Source organism: Letharia lupina (assembly GCF_014066315.1).
Source record: "Letharia lupina isolate WasteWater1 chromosome Unknown contig_5, whole genome shotgun sequence".
Classification (NCBI taxonomy): domain Eukaryota; kingdom Fungi; phylum Ascomycota; class Lecanoromycetes; order Lecanorales; family Parmeliaceae; genus Letharia; species Letharia lupina.
The window spans coordinates 1,148,902-1,161,169 of record NW_023502974.1 but is presented as its reverse complement, the minus strand read 5'-3'; the positions used below and the strand labels follow the sequence as shown (position 1 = coordinate 1,161,169).

At 40.9% G+C, this 12,268-nt stretch overlaps 5 protein-coding genes across 5 annotated transcripts; 3 read left to right on the top strand and 2 right to left on the bottom strand.

Moving 5' to 3' along the window:
- Window positions 1-272: 272 nt before the first annotated feature.
- HO133_008596 (uncharacterized protein) lies at window positions 273-1,250 on the top strand (the record flags this gene model as incomplete). The annotated part of the gene is made up of 1 exon (XM_037299461.1): window positions 273-1,250. One exon carries the CDS (start codon window positions 273-275, stop codon window positions 1,248-1,250), a length of 978 nt encoding a protein of 325 aa, XP_037155462.1.
- A 440-nt stretch (window positions 1,251-1,690) lies between these two features.
- On the bottom strand, window positions 1,691-3,019 carry HO133_008595 (uncharacterized protein; the record flags this gene model as incomplete). The annotated part of the gene is made up of 1 exon (XM_037299460.1): window positions 1,691-3,019. One exon carries the CDS (start codon window positions 3,017-3,019, stop codon window positions 1,691-1,693), a length of 1,329 nt encoding a protein of 442 aa, XP_037155461.1.
- A 569-nt stretch (window positions 3,020-3,588) lies between these two features.
- On the top strand, window positions 3,589-4,656 carry HO133_008594 (uncharacterized protein; the record flags this gene model as incomplete). The annotated part of the gene is made up of 3 exons (XM_037299459.1): window positions 3,589-3,806; window positions 3,859-3,963; window positions 4,020-4,656. 3 exons carry the CDS (start codon window positions 3,589-3,591, stop codon window positions 4,654-4,656), a joined length of 960 nt encoding a protein of 319 aa, XP_037155460.1.
- Window positions 4,657-5,564: 908 nt separating this feature from the next.
- HO133_008593 (uncharacterized protein) lies at window positions 5,565-6,359 on the top strand (the record flags this gene model as incomplete). The annotated part of the gene is made up of 4 exons (XM_037299458.1): window positions 5,565-5,757; window positions 5,840-5,986; window positions 6,057-6,185; window positions 6,250-6,359. The coding sequence occupies 4 exons, from the start codon at window positions 5,565-5,567 to the stop codon at window positions 6,357-6,359; spliced, it is 579 nt and encodes a 192-aa protein (XP_037155459.1).
- A 1,125-nt stretch (window positions 6,360-7,484) lies between these two features.
- HO133_008592 (uncharacterized protein) lies at window positions 7,485-8,594 on the bottom strand (the record flags this gene model as incomplete). Its single annotated transcript, XM_037299457.1, has 2 exons — window positions 7,485-8,442; window positions 8,506-8,594. 2 exons carry the CDS (start codon window positions 8,592-8,594, stop codon window positions 7,485-7,487), a joined length of 1,047 nt encoding a protein of 348 aa, XP_037155458.1.
- Window positions 8,595-12,268: the final 3,674 nt, after the last annotated feature.

Here is a 12,268-nt window from a genome sequence, read left to right as displayed (position 1 = left end):
TTTAAAATAATAAATCTATACTATTATAAAGTATTCTAGTATAAACTCGCTAAAATATATATTAATTAATATTAATAATATAATAAATTAATAAAGATATTATATAAAGAAAAAGATATAAAGAAAATAAACAATTATATATGAATTTATATACGATTTCTTATGGGCTTAACGTTTTAATCTTTTTATTACCCGCGAGCTAAAATAAGCGTTAATTTATTTATGACTGAACGTCGAGCAAGTGATGAGGAGGTACTATTGGTGCTGCAATAATGTCGGCTAACAAGCGTAGCTTACGATCAACTGCATCCATCCCAACACCAAGCACATCAACCTTGGTGCCGCAACTTCAACCTCTCCCTCTCCCACCACTCACATTCAACTCACAAAACACATCCTCCAATTCCTCGCCGATAAAGATCATCCCACCAGGTTTCAAACTCCCAGGTCTGTCGCCCTCGGAGTTAACACTCCTTCACCGTAAACAGACGAAATTGGCTTCCACCGTCACCTCCACCTACCATTCCCTACCCAACGCGCCAGGCCTTCTCCACGCACTAGCATCCACTCTCATCTTTGCCCAACACGAGGCCGGTACCGCCATCTGCATCGATCCAGCAGGCTGGATCCTGACCTGCGCGCACTGCTTCGGTGATGATGAAACAGAGTACCAAGCTGACTCCAGACGGAGATGGCTCCTATTTTACACGGGCCTAGCTGTGCAAGTTGAGTGTAGAGTGTGGGATCCCAAAAGGGATTTGGCGCTGTTGAAGGTTGTGGCGGTCGAGACTGATGGAGGCAAAGAGGGACGAATCCCTGCGTTTCGACACGCTTGCCTTTCGTCCAATCCACCGGCACTGAAGACGCCAATCATCTGTATAGGCCAACCTGGTCGTGATGACTTGGAGTCATCGTCTGCGCGAAGGACTAAATACAATCTGATAGAAGTCTCAGAGGGCGCTTTCCGCGGTATGGTACGTGGCGTCGATCCGCAGGACAATTCTGAGATCGGCACGCTGATGCATGATGCATGGACATACTGGGGTCATTCTGGCGCGCCGTTGTTGACGGAGGCGGATGGGAATCTGGTGGGGTTGCATTCGAGTTGGGATGACCAGACGCTGATGAGGCATGGCGTGCCACTTGCGGCGATGAGGGAGTTTTTGAGTGAGCATCTGGCAAGTGCCAAAGCTAGAGGCGGGGAAGATGTGGCGGATGGAGGGATGGCATTAGACAATCGGTTAAAATGAGTGTAGTTATACTTGGAAGGCAGAGTCACCTCCGGATTTGGCTTCTTTTGTGGGAAAAATTGCTTCAAGTCGCTAAACGATGGGGACTACGGAACTTCTTTTTGAGCCGAAAATGTGGAGAACCACAAACTATGTCAGACTGAATCTTCTGAAGCTGACGCACGGGATCGGCCAATCTTCGTGCATGGGCATCTTTGATAGCTCTTGGTCTATTATATTTGCCACAAGTTCGAGGCTTCCTAGCCTTGCGGTCTGATGGCAGACCTGAAGCTAATGATCGAGGTGCAAAAGGTAAACCCTTGAGGTGAAGCTAATGATCGAGGTGCAAAAGGTAAACCCTTGAGGTGAAGCTAATGATCGAGGTGCAAAAGGTAAACCCTTGAGGCAGAGACACTCTCATCCGTGCAGAGACATGGGTGGCGGCCGTCACCGCGTTTGATTCACTCGTCTTCCATCAGGTCTTCCTCCTCCCCAGCACGTTCCCTGCTATCCTCATCCACCTTGGAATCTCTCATTCCGTCTAGATGACCCTGCACAAGCTCAGCGACCCTGATGCCCGCAACCTCATCATGCACGACGCTGCTCGTATCAGGATCCTCAAAAATGCCTGCACTGACCAAGTCCTTTGGCAGCCTGTCTCCCGTCTTCTTTCCCACTTCCAGCAGTATCGACTTTCTTAAATATCCATCGGGTTTGTTGGGACTTGCCCAAACTCCTCCGGGCGGCAGCTTTTGTTGGAAGCCTGGCCAGGACTTGTCGTCGGCGTGCAGCCATGCGAGAGCGTAGCGCATGTATAAGAAGCGGCGGGCAGGGCGATTGTCATTGGGGAAGCTCAATTTGCGCCCGTCAATGTCGCGCCATCTCCACAACCCTCGATCGGTTTCTTTGGACATGTCTTCGAAGAAGGGCTTGTCTCTTTCGGCAGTATTTAGAAGAATAACCTTCCACTCCGTGGGACTAGATTCAACTGAGTCCACGGGCACTATGGTAATCCAACAATTGTCAAAACCTTCCTCGATCTTTTTCTGAAGGCTGAGTCCGTTCCTCCTGCTGGTCAGTGGGGCTTCATCGCTGCCGAACATGTGGGCCGTGTCCTTCGTGTTCCAGGAATAAGGAACGATGTGCGCGCATTTCACTGACCCAGAGCCCAACCAGTATCCGAGGACATTGCACCATATTCGTGAGTCTTCTGTGTCGGGGTTCTCAGTCTTGGTGCCGAGATATTCGTTGACACTATCCCGAAATTGCTTCCTGTCTAATCTCGGAGCCTTGAGACCTGGCAATCTCTCCTTTGAACTTGAGGCAGCCTCAAGTGAAATTCTGAGCTCGGTGATGTAAGCATCTTTCAGCTGTTCCCTGCTAGTGACAATGTCGTTCAAATCTTCCTCGAGAACCTTTCGCTCGGACAGGAGAAATACCTTCTCAGACAAAAGGACCTTCTCGTCTTCCTTTACTAGCGCTACAAACTCTGTCTTTGGCTTACCAGCGTCGTCAAAGAATGTATTAGCTTCTGAGAGCGCTTGCTTCTGCACCGCTCTCACTCTGAGCGTGCTTTCCACCACTGCGAGGCGCCACTTCAAAAATGGGGAGGTGGTATGCGGGGAGCCCTGATCGAGTAGCTGACTGGCCTTTCTCTTCAGGGACATCATCAGGTTCTTCGTCTTTGGAGTGCAGTCAACGCTGTCCAACACTGAAGAGTCCAAGTCCATGTCAAAGCGCGAGGAAGTGAGCTGCGTCTCAGGCTTCACAAGGGGCTGAAAGTGAGCCATATGAAATGATTTGGGAGCGAAAGCCGGTTAAGGAGATTGAATGTACAATTGCTGCCGTGAAAAATTGAATGGGTGGATGTTGGTGAACAGCAACTGAGGAGCTTTTGGGAAGGATTTTGTGGTCTAGAAAGTCGAAGGCATATGTATATATTTAGCGTAGAAAGCTTTGATTCATCAATCTATCTGTTAAAGCTTCTCAAATGTTCTCGATTCTCGAGTTTTGAGCATTGAGAAAGCAATGTGCAAGCTTTCCAATCAGGCTTCGGTTTAGATTACTTGTATGAGTCGTCATTGAATGACATAGAAGTTCGGAGAACATGTGGCTCTGTAGCATACATTTGTTGTTACCTGTTGGCTCCTTGGAAAAGGCCGGGAAAGATTGACAGTACCTCAGTCCTCAGAAAGAGATATGATATGATGGAGAGATGCGCTAGCGCAACCTTATCTAAAGGCTTATAAAGGAATGGGCAAGCTAGCGGCCATTAATCATCCTTCAAAGCCACGAGGCCTCTTCGATTGCCCTTGCGTCACTCATTACATTACCTCATACTTATGGTACCTCTGGGAAGATGGGCAAATACTCAGACTCAGACGAATGGGTGGATGTCGTTCCCATCCCTCAAGATGACGGTGGTCCTAATCCCTTGGCTGCAATCGCCTATACTGAAGAATACAGCGAAGCTATGTCGTATCTCCGAGCTGCGATGGCCAAGAACGAGAAGTCGGACAGGGCTCTAAAGCTTACAGAGGAAATTATCCGGATGAACCCTGCGCACTACACAGTCTGGTACATAAACAAAGAAGGCCAGAATGGCGGGTTACTGACAAGTACATGGCAGGCTTTATAGAGCAGACATGCTATTTTCGTTGCAGAAAGACCTTCTTGAGGAGCTAGAGTGGCTGAATACAGTAGCTCTCAAACATACCAAGAACTTTCAAATATGGTACTCATACCGCAATCCGCGAACGGGCCAAAAGCTGAAGCTTACGGACTACGCAGGCACCACCGCCAAGTAGTCATGTCCCACATCCCTACCCTACCTCCCAGAGAAACCGCATTCCTCGCCCTCATGTTCGCCAAAGACGCCAAAAACTACCACGTCTGGTCCTACCGCCAATGGCTCGTCCGGCATTTCTCCCTCTGGGATTCCGAACTACCCTACATTGAATCACTCCTCCAGATCGATGTCCGCAACAATAGCGCGTGGAACCACCGCTGGTTTGTCGTGTTCGCACGACATACCGATTCGAAGAAGCATAGCATCAAGAATGGCGACGCAGACTCAGATGTACCGCTGGAGATAATAGAGCGGGAGGTTGAGTACACAAAGGCTGCAATCTCTACGGCACCGCAGAACCAGTCCCCGTGGAATTATCTGAGGGGCGTGCTGAGGAAGAAGGGCATAGGCCTCGTGGAGTTGAAGGGGTTTGCGGAGCAATATGCGGATTTGGAGAAGGAGGATGAGGTGCGAAGTAGCCATGCGCTTGATTTTTTGGCGGATGTCTACGCCGCCGAGGAGCACAAGGAACGAAGTGGAAAGGCGCTGGAGTTGTTGGCTAGGAGGTATGATCCTATACGAAAGAACTACTGGGACTATAGGAGGAGCTTGCTGGCTTTGGACCAGGTCAGTGCGTGAGGTTGGTTCACGGTCTGTAATTGAATCAGGAATTTCATGACGGTAATGAATACTTAGATACCCAGGCATTGAGATGAAATGTGTCGAATCCGTTTCCCTATTTTTGCATGCTTCTATTTTACATTTTCCACTTCGCCCATCTATTCAACCGAATCCTTTACCCATAGTGCACAGTATCCCTTCTCTCCTCAATCATTTGACCTGACAACTCGTCGCCAGCGTACTTGGCACTTCCCTATTCTTCGTCAGCGCTTTTTCCTTCTCGGCAGATCTATGCTGAAATCTGAAAGTGGCGTGCAAAGATTGGTGTTCTGTGACGCCTGAGCGACATCGCCTCCTACTCTTCAAAAATCTTTCTCACAGCGTTTTAGTCCGACGCAGCCTCGTATACTGTTGTACATGCCCCAATTTTCGAACGGCGCCCTGCACGTGATCAAGAATGCAGCTCCCCACAAAAGAAAGAGTTGTGATATGGAAGCAGGGAACATGAACCACTTGATACCCTGCTTCCACTCTCTGCTCCAAATACGCGCGTAGTAGTACGTGCTTACGTCGGATGTCATCGTATGCGAGTCACCTTGTTAATTCCCCGCGTCAATGGGTCAAGATAGTTGGTCACGGTCGGCTTCGATGCCAAGCCAATACGTATGTCTCATCTATCCCCGCATCCCAAAAGTCCCCTATTGGATGAGGAGGCTGAGCACGGGCCAAGACGTCGCATACTTGTGTACCCGAATCAGGGGGGATCAATGAGCAACACAAAGTATTCAGCGATCCTCTCTAGAACAATACGCTGAGGAAGAGTGGAAAGATAGATTGGAGTGAAATTGATACCTGCTCCATCATTCCTGAGTACTTCCTCTCTCTCAAAGAACAAAACCATTACACGAAACATAAGTACACTTACAATGCACTTCACACTCCCTGTCTTCTTCTCCTTTATTAACCTATCTCTCGCCCTCGCTGTCACCCCTTCCAATCCCACCAACTCAACCGCCAATACAACCTTCACTCCACCAAGCCGCTACTACCTCAAAACCAGCGTAATCGGGGCCGGGAATGCCGACAAAAATGACCTCTACGTCAGCAGCTATCATACCGGTCCGCTAACCCCCGCCCTCCTCTGTTATACCCCACTCAGTCAATAATGCCACCGACACTGCCTCTTCTAACACGACCACAGGGCCTGGTCTGAGCGACGCTACCCTCCTCCCATTCTCCCCCACCAGCAACACCGTCGGCTTCCTCAACGACACGCATCAGCAATTCGACCTGCACAGCTCCGTCCCCTTCGGCATGATCATGGAACCCTCCGAGAATCTGGACGTCGGTTCGTTCGTCCTTTCCTGATTGCCAAGCAAGGATCGGTGACGGTGGACTGACGATCGTCTTCTGCGTAGCGTGGAACTTTGTACGTATCAACGAGCTTGTGTTCGATGCGGGGTATGGCTCAACGGACGGGTTCTCTTTCAACGCGTCAGGCTTGCAGTGGGATGGGCGGGGAGTTGGAGTGTTCGTTGGGTGGTTGGGTACGTGATTCTGTTTGCTTTCTCGTCTGCATGATTACATTGGTTGGCTGATTACGATTCGCAGCTTGCGATTGGTGGCACGGCGTCCCGCAGCTCTTTTGGGAGTTTTTCTTTGTTCCGACGGGCATCCCTAGTAGCTGTGCGCAGGTCGAGTTGCATCCAGTTGCCGTGTAGGCAGAATGGGTCAGTAGGGGAAACGGAGGCATCGAGGACCGAGTTAGAAAGGGAAGTCGGATTGAAGGTGTCCAATTACGCTTTGTAAAAACAAATTTATGTCAATGAATGCGTACTGCACTCCGTCTCTTCGGGATCGCAAACCGATCAGAAAGCGAAAATCCGCACAACATGATCAGATGAACGGTCTCTGCTAGAGCCACCCTCGAATGGATCGAGCTCCAATCCATCCTTGCAACTGACCCCGTTTTCCAATTATCGACTTCAACGAACGTCGACTACGCGTCATCCACAAAGACCTGTGCAGCTCGTTCATCACGACAAAAATCCCTTCATCTTCCAGTCTGACCATCAACGCCCACGCCAACGGTCTCGTGCCGAGAGCCCACTCCGCAAAGACCCATGCATCCATTGTCCACGACCCAAAGCCAAGGGCCGTCCAAAGTCCCCAGCTTTTCGCCGTCGACGAAACGTGCATGAAATGAAGCAGGTCACGGTGAGAGAGATTATGCGGCTGTACCTGCATGCGGATGGCTGCTCGAGGCGGGAATTCGTAAAGGGGTTTGGCTGGGAATGCGTTGGGGGTTCCTAGAGTAGAGGGTAGAGACGAGATGGGGAGGAATCCGATCGGTCTCACGGAATGTGAATGAAGTGGTTGGGATCGCCTGTTTATTTGGGCAACCTGCATGCATCCGGTTCAGGTCCCTACCGGTATATTGGGAGTGAAAAAACGGTTGCTTGGTGAGAAAAGGAAATTTTCAACGCGATCGCACCGTCAGTTGCCTGACTTCGCTCCTTCGGAAATGTTGCCCCAGTTGGGTCGTCCGTATACTCAAGTAGCCAAGCAGTTATTATTTTTTTAATGTTCTGATAGGGTTTGAGTCGCAGCAGAATGTTCTGTAAATTGTTATCACAATGTCTTTGTGTATAGATTACAGCTGTTGTGATGTGTCTTTGAGGGTGTGTGAACTCACGATTATAATGTTCTCGGTCACGCAATTTGTCAAGTATATCTCAACGCGAAGCTAAGGACTGTAAGATATTCTTTCGTCTGGCTCGAATCTATATTTTTCACACGGTCCCTCTATTTAATTGAAATGATTTTCACAGCACTTCATCCATCACTCATTTGTTATGACCATTTGTCGCCACAGTGCTCGGGACCTCCTTATCCTTTGTCGTCTCTCCCTCCATGAGCCCAAACCTCTCCCTCCATTCCATCAGCATCTCGAGCGTGACAGCAGCACCCCCACACACAACAACCACAATCTTACTCTCGGCCGTGAGCTCCGGCAACAACTTCTTCAATCGGCCATCGTAGCACAGCGCCACGTTGACCCCACAAGCCGGTTCGACAAGCAACCTCTCATCGTCTGCCAGTCGCCAACATCCCATCACCGCTTCTCGATCCTCAAGCACCACGCTCCTCACACTCTTCCTCTGCCCGTACTCAAACGTCTTCTCCCCAACCCGCGTCGCTCCAAGACTGGTACAAATACTCGTAATCTTTTCCAACCTGACCAGCTCTCCCTTTTCCAAACTCTTGTGCAGACTCTCGGCCCCTCTGGTCTCCAAAGCCAAGACCTTCATATCCCCCCAACCCCGCCTCTCCAGTCCCCGCATCACGCCGCAAAACAGCCCTCCACCACCAACAGAGCAGACCACCGCATCCGGCTTCTCTTCCAACTCCTCCACTATCGTAGCAGCACCATCCCACACATCCTCATGGTCAAACGGCGGCACATACACCCCATTCCTATCCTTCCCCAGCAACTCTTCCCTCAAATACGCATCGGCTTCCGCCCAGCTGGCGCCCGTCTGTACCACGTCCGTCGCCCCGGCATTCCTGATCTTCGCGACCATCAGCGGCTTCGTCGTCACGGGAACGACGACCGTGGCGGGGCGGCCGAGGGCGTGGGCGGCCGTCGCGCAGGCGAGACCGGCGTTGCCGCCGCTGGAGGAGTAGAAGTGCGTGAGGTGGGGGGTCGGGTGCGTGAGGAGGGTGCGGCGGATGAGGTTGCCGATGCCGCGGGACTTGAAGGAGGCGGCGGGCTGGAGGTTTTCGAGTTTGAGGAAGATGCGGCTGTCCGGGGGGGTTGGTCAGCGGTGTGGAGAAAGGCCGTCGGAGGGTGATGGGTGGGTGTACCATCCTGCCGCTTTGGAGAGAGCGGCGGACTCAATCAGAGGTGTCGAGACCCAGGGTTTGGGGAGGTCGGGGGGTGGTAGACTCCCCATGGTTGAAGATTCTTGGGCGTTTTTGGAGCTACGGTCGATTTGAAAGCGGACGAGGACTGTTGCAGTCGGCTGCTCAAGGGTAGTTGTAGAATCGAAGGCGAGAGGGAGGAGAGAACGAAAATCCTCCACTTCGTATATGAATAATCATTGCCAAATATCGGAGCTCAAATGCTCTCACCATCGTGTTCCTACCATAGTGACTAGAACTGGCCCAGTTCCAGTCAGCTGTAACCCGTGATAGGCTCAGTAGTAAAAATCATTAAATCAGATTTTTTTTCTTGGAAATCATAGTCAGATTATGATTATTCACTCGAATTAATTATAAATTTAAAATTATTACGCTTTTTAGCTAGACTATCTAACTTAGCTCGCTAGCTCTCTCGAGCTTTCTAATTAAAAAAATAGATATACGTTATTTATAAATAGAATAACTTTTTTATTCTCTATTAAAATCCTTTAACTTTTTTTTTAAATTATAGATTACGAGTAAAGGTCTATGAATTAAATTTATAATTTTTTTTTTAATTAGAGTTATCGAGTAAATAGATAAGCGAACTTTAATAAGCGAACTTTAATGAGCGATATTTGAATTTCTTACGCTTTAATAATTATTAGACTAAATTTAAAAATTCGTTTTTTTATCTAAAAGCCTATATTTCGTTCTATAATTTGAAAAGAAATCTTAGAATTTTAATAGAAAATAAAAAAGTTATTCTAAAATTAAATAATATATATCTATTTTTTAATTAGAGCTATTCGGCTATCGAGCGAACTCTAATAAGCGATATTTGAATTCCTTACGCTTTAATAATTATAAGACTATATTTAAAAATTCTTTTTTTATCTAAAAGTCTATATTTCGTTCTATAATTAAAAAAAAATGTCGAAGATTTAATAGAAAATAAAAAAGTTATTCTATATATTAATAATATATATCTATTTTTTTAATAAGAGAGCTTAAAAGAATTAGCGAGCTAACTTAGAAAGTCTAGTTAAAAGACGTAATAATCTTAAATTTATATTTAACTATATATATAAATTTAAGATTTTTAAGCTTAACCCTATCTTATTCTTTTATATATATTAATAATTTATACTTTCGAATAAAAAAAGAGTTATAAAACTTTATTAGAATTAATATAGATATAATATTAATATAGATATATTAAATAAGATAATTAGATATTAAATAACTATATAAATAAAAGATATTAAATAGTAAAAATATCTCTATTAAGATATATTAGACTTTAATAGATATTAAAGCTAGATAATATATTAAGAAAAATATAAAATACGCTCGTAATTAAATTAATCTTATAATAATTTAAAGATAGAAAATTTAAATATTACTTATTAAACTTCGCTTATTAAATTTACTCGATAGTCGATAAATTTAATTAAAAATAATAGATATATATTATTTAGTTTTAAAATAACTTTTTTATTTCTTATTAAAATTTATAAACTTTTTCTTTAAGCTATAAATTATAACTTACGCTTTTAAATAATAAGAGAATATTAGATTTTAATCTTATACTTATATAAGAATAAGAAATCTAAATATTACTTATTAAAGTTCGCTTATTAAATTTACTCGATAGCTTTAAATAAAAAAATAGATATATATTATTTTAACTTAAAATAACTTTCTTATTTTCTATTAAAATCTTTTAATTTTATTAAATTATAAATCTAATTTATTTATTTTAATATTTAAAGAATTTTATAATTTAATCTTATAATTATCTAAAGATAAGAAGTTTAAAGATCGCTTATTAAAAACGTATCTCTTACTTTTTATAAATTTCATTTATAGACTTAAACTTAAATTAATTAATATTTTAATATAACTATTTTTAAATTAATTTAATAGAAACTTCGCGTATAATAAAGCGATTAATAATTAAAAGATATATTAAATATTATTAAATATTATTAATAATATTTAAAATATATATTATTAATAATATTTAAAATATATACTTTAACTTAATATATATAATATTTAACTATTTATAGAAAAATATATAGAAAATAATATATAGAAAATATTTAAAATAGAAAATTATTAATTAAATATTATTAATAAAGTTATTAAAATAAAACTTCTAATTATTTTTATTAAATTATGATTATTATTATAATAATAATAATAATAATTTTCTTTAATAAAGATCTATATAGAGATTTCTAATAGTTTATAATTATATTAATATATATAATAGAATAAAATAGAATTAAGCTTAAAAATCTTAAATTTATATATATAATTAATTATAAATTCGAGTTTATTACGCTTTTTAATTAGACTAGCTAAGTTAGCTTACTAGCTCTCTTAAGCTCTTTTATTAAAAAAATAGATATACGTTATTAATATATAAAATAACTTTTTTATTTTCTATTAAAATTTTAAGATTTTTTTTTAAATTATAGAATAAAGTATAGACTTTTAAATAAGAAAAGAGTTTCTAAATTTAATCTTATAATTATTAAAGCGTAAGAAATTTAAATATTATTTATTAAAGTTCGCTCGATAGTTAAATAGTTTTAATTAGATATATATTATTTAATTTTAAAATAATATTTTTATTTTCTATTAAATTTTTATTTTTATTTTTTAAATTATAGAATAAAATATAGGCTTTTAGATAAAAAAGAATTTTTAAATATAGTCTTATAATTATTAAAGCGTAAAGAATTTGAATATCGCTTATTAAAGTTCGCTTATTAAAGATCGCTTATCTATTTACTCGATAGTCTTAATTAAAAAAAAATATATAAATTTAATTTATAAACCTTTACTCGTATTATATATAATATTTATATATATTTTTTCTTTTAGAATATATTAAATTTACTAATATAATAAAGTTATTATTTTTATTAATATAAAGTAAATAAAAATTAATAAAATAAAATATTAAAAAAAAGTTATAGAAATAAAGAAAAAGTTTTATAATAATCTAAATTAATATTATATTTAATAAGATTTATTTTTAAATAATTATTATAAGATCTTATTATTAATATTATTTAAAAAGATTTAAATATTCTTAATTTTTTTATTAGTATACGAGTAAAGACCTATGAATTAAATTTATAATCATTTTTTTTAATCAGGGCTGTCGAGTAAATTTAGATCTTTGATGAGCGAACTTTAATAAGCGATATTTAGATTCCTTGCTTATTAATAATTATAGAATTAAATTTTAAAATTCTTAAAAATTTGAAAAGCGTAAATAACGCTCTATAATTTTTAAAAAAAATCTCAAAATTTCAATAGATAACAAAAATGTTATTTCTATTATAAATAACGTATATCTATTTTTTTAATAAGAGGTCTCGAAAGGGCTAGCGGGCTAACTTAGTCGGTCTAATCAAAGAGCGTAGTAATTCTAAATTTATAATTAGCTATATATATAAATTTAAGATTTTTTAAATTAGTTTTATCTTATTCTTTTATATATACTAATATAAAAGAATAAGATAGAGTTAAATTAGAAAATCTTAAATTTATATATATAATTAATTAAATATTTAAAAGTATTACGCTCTTTAAGTAAATCGACTAGGTTATCGCGGGTAAATAAATTAGCGTTCGTAATTTTTAAAATCTCTTATTCTACTTTTACTTCTTTAATAACTTTACTATTTTCTATTAAATTTTTTAG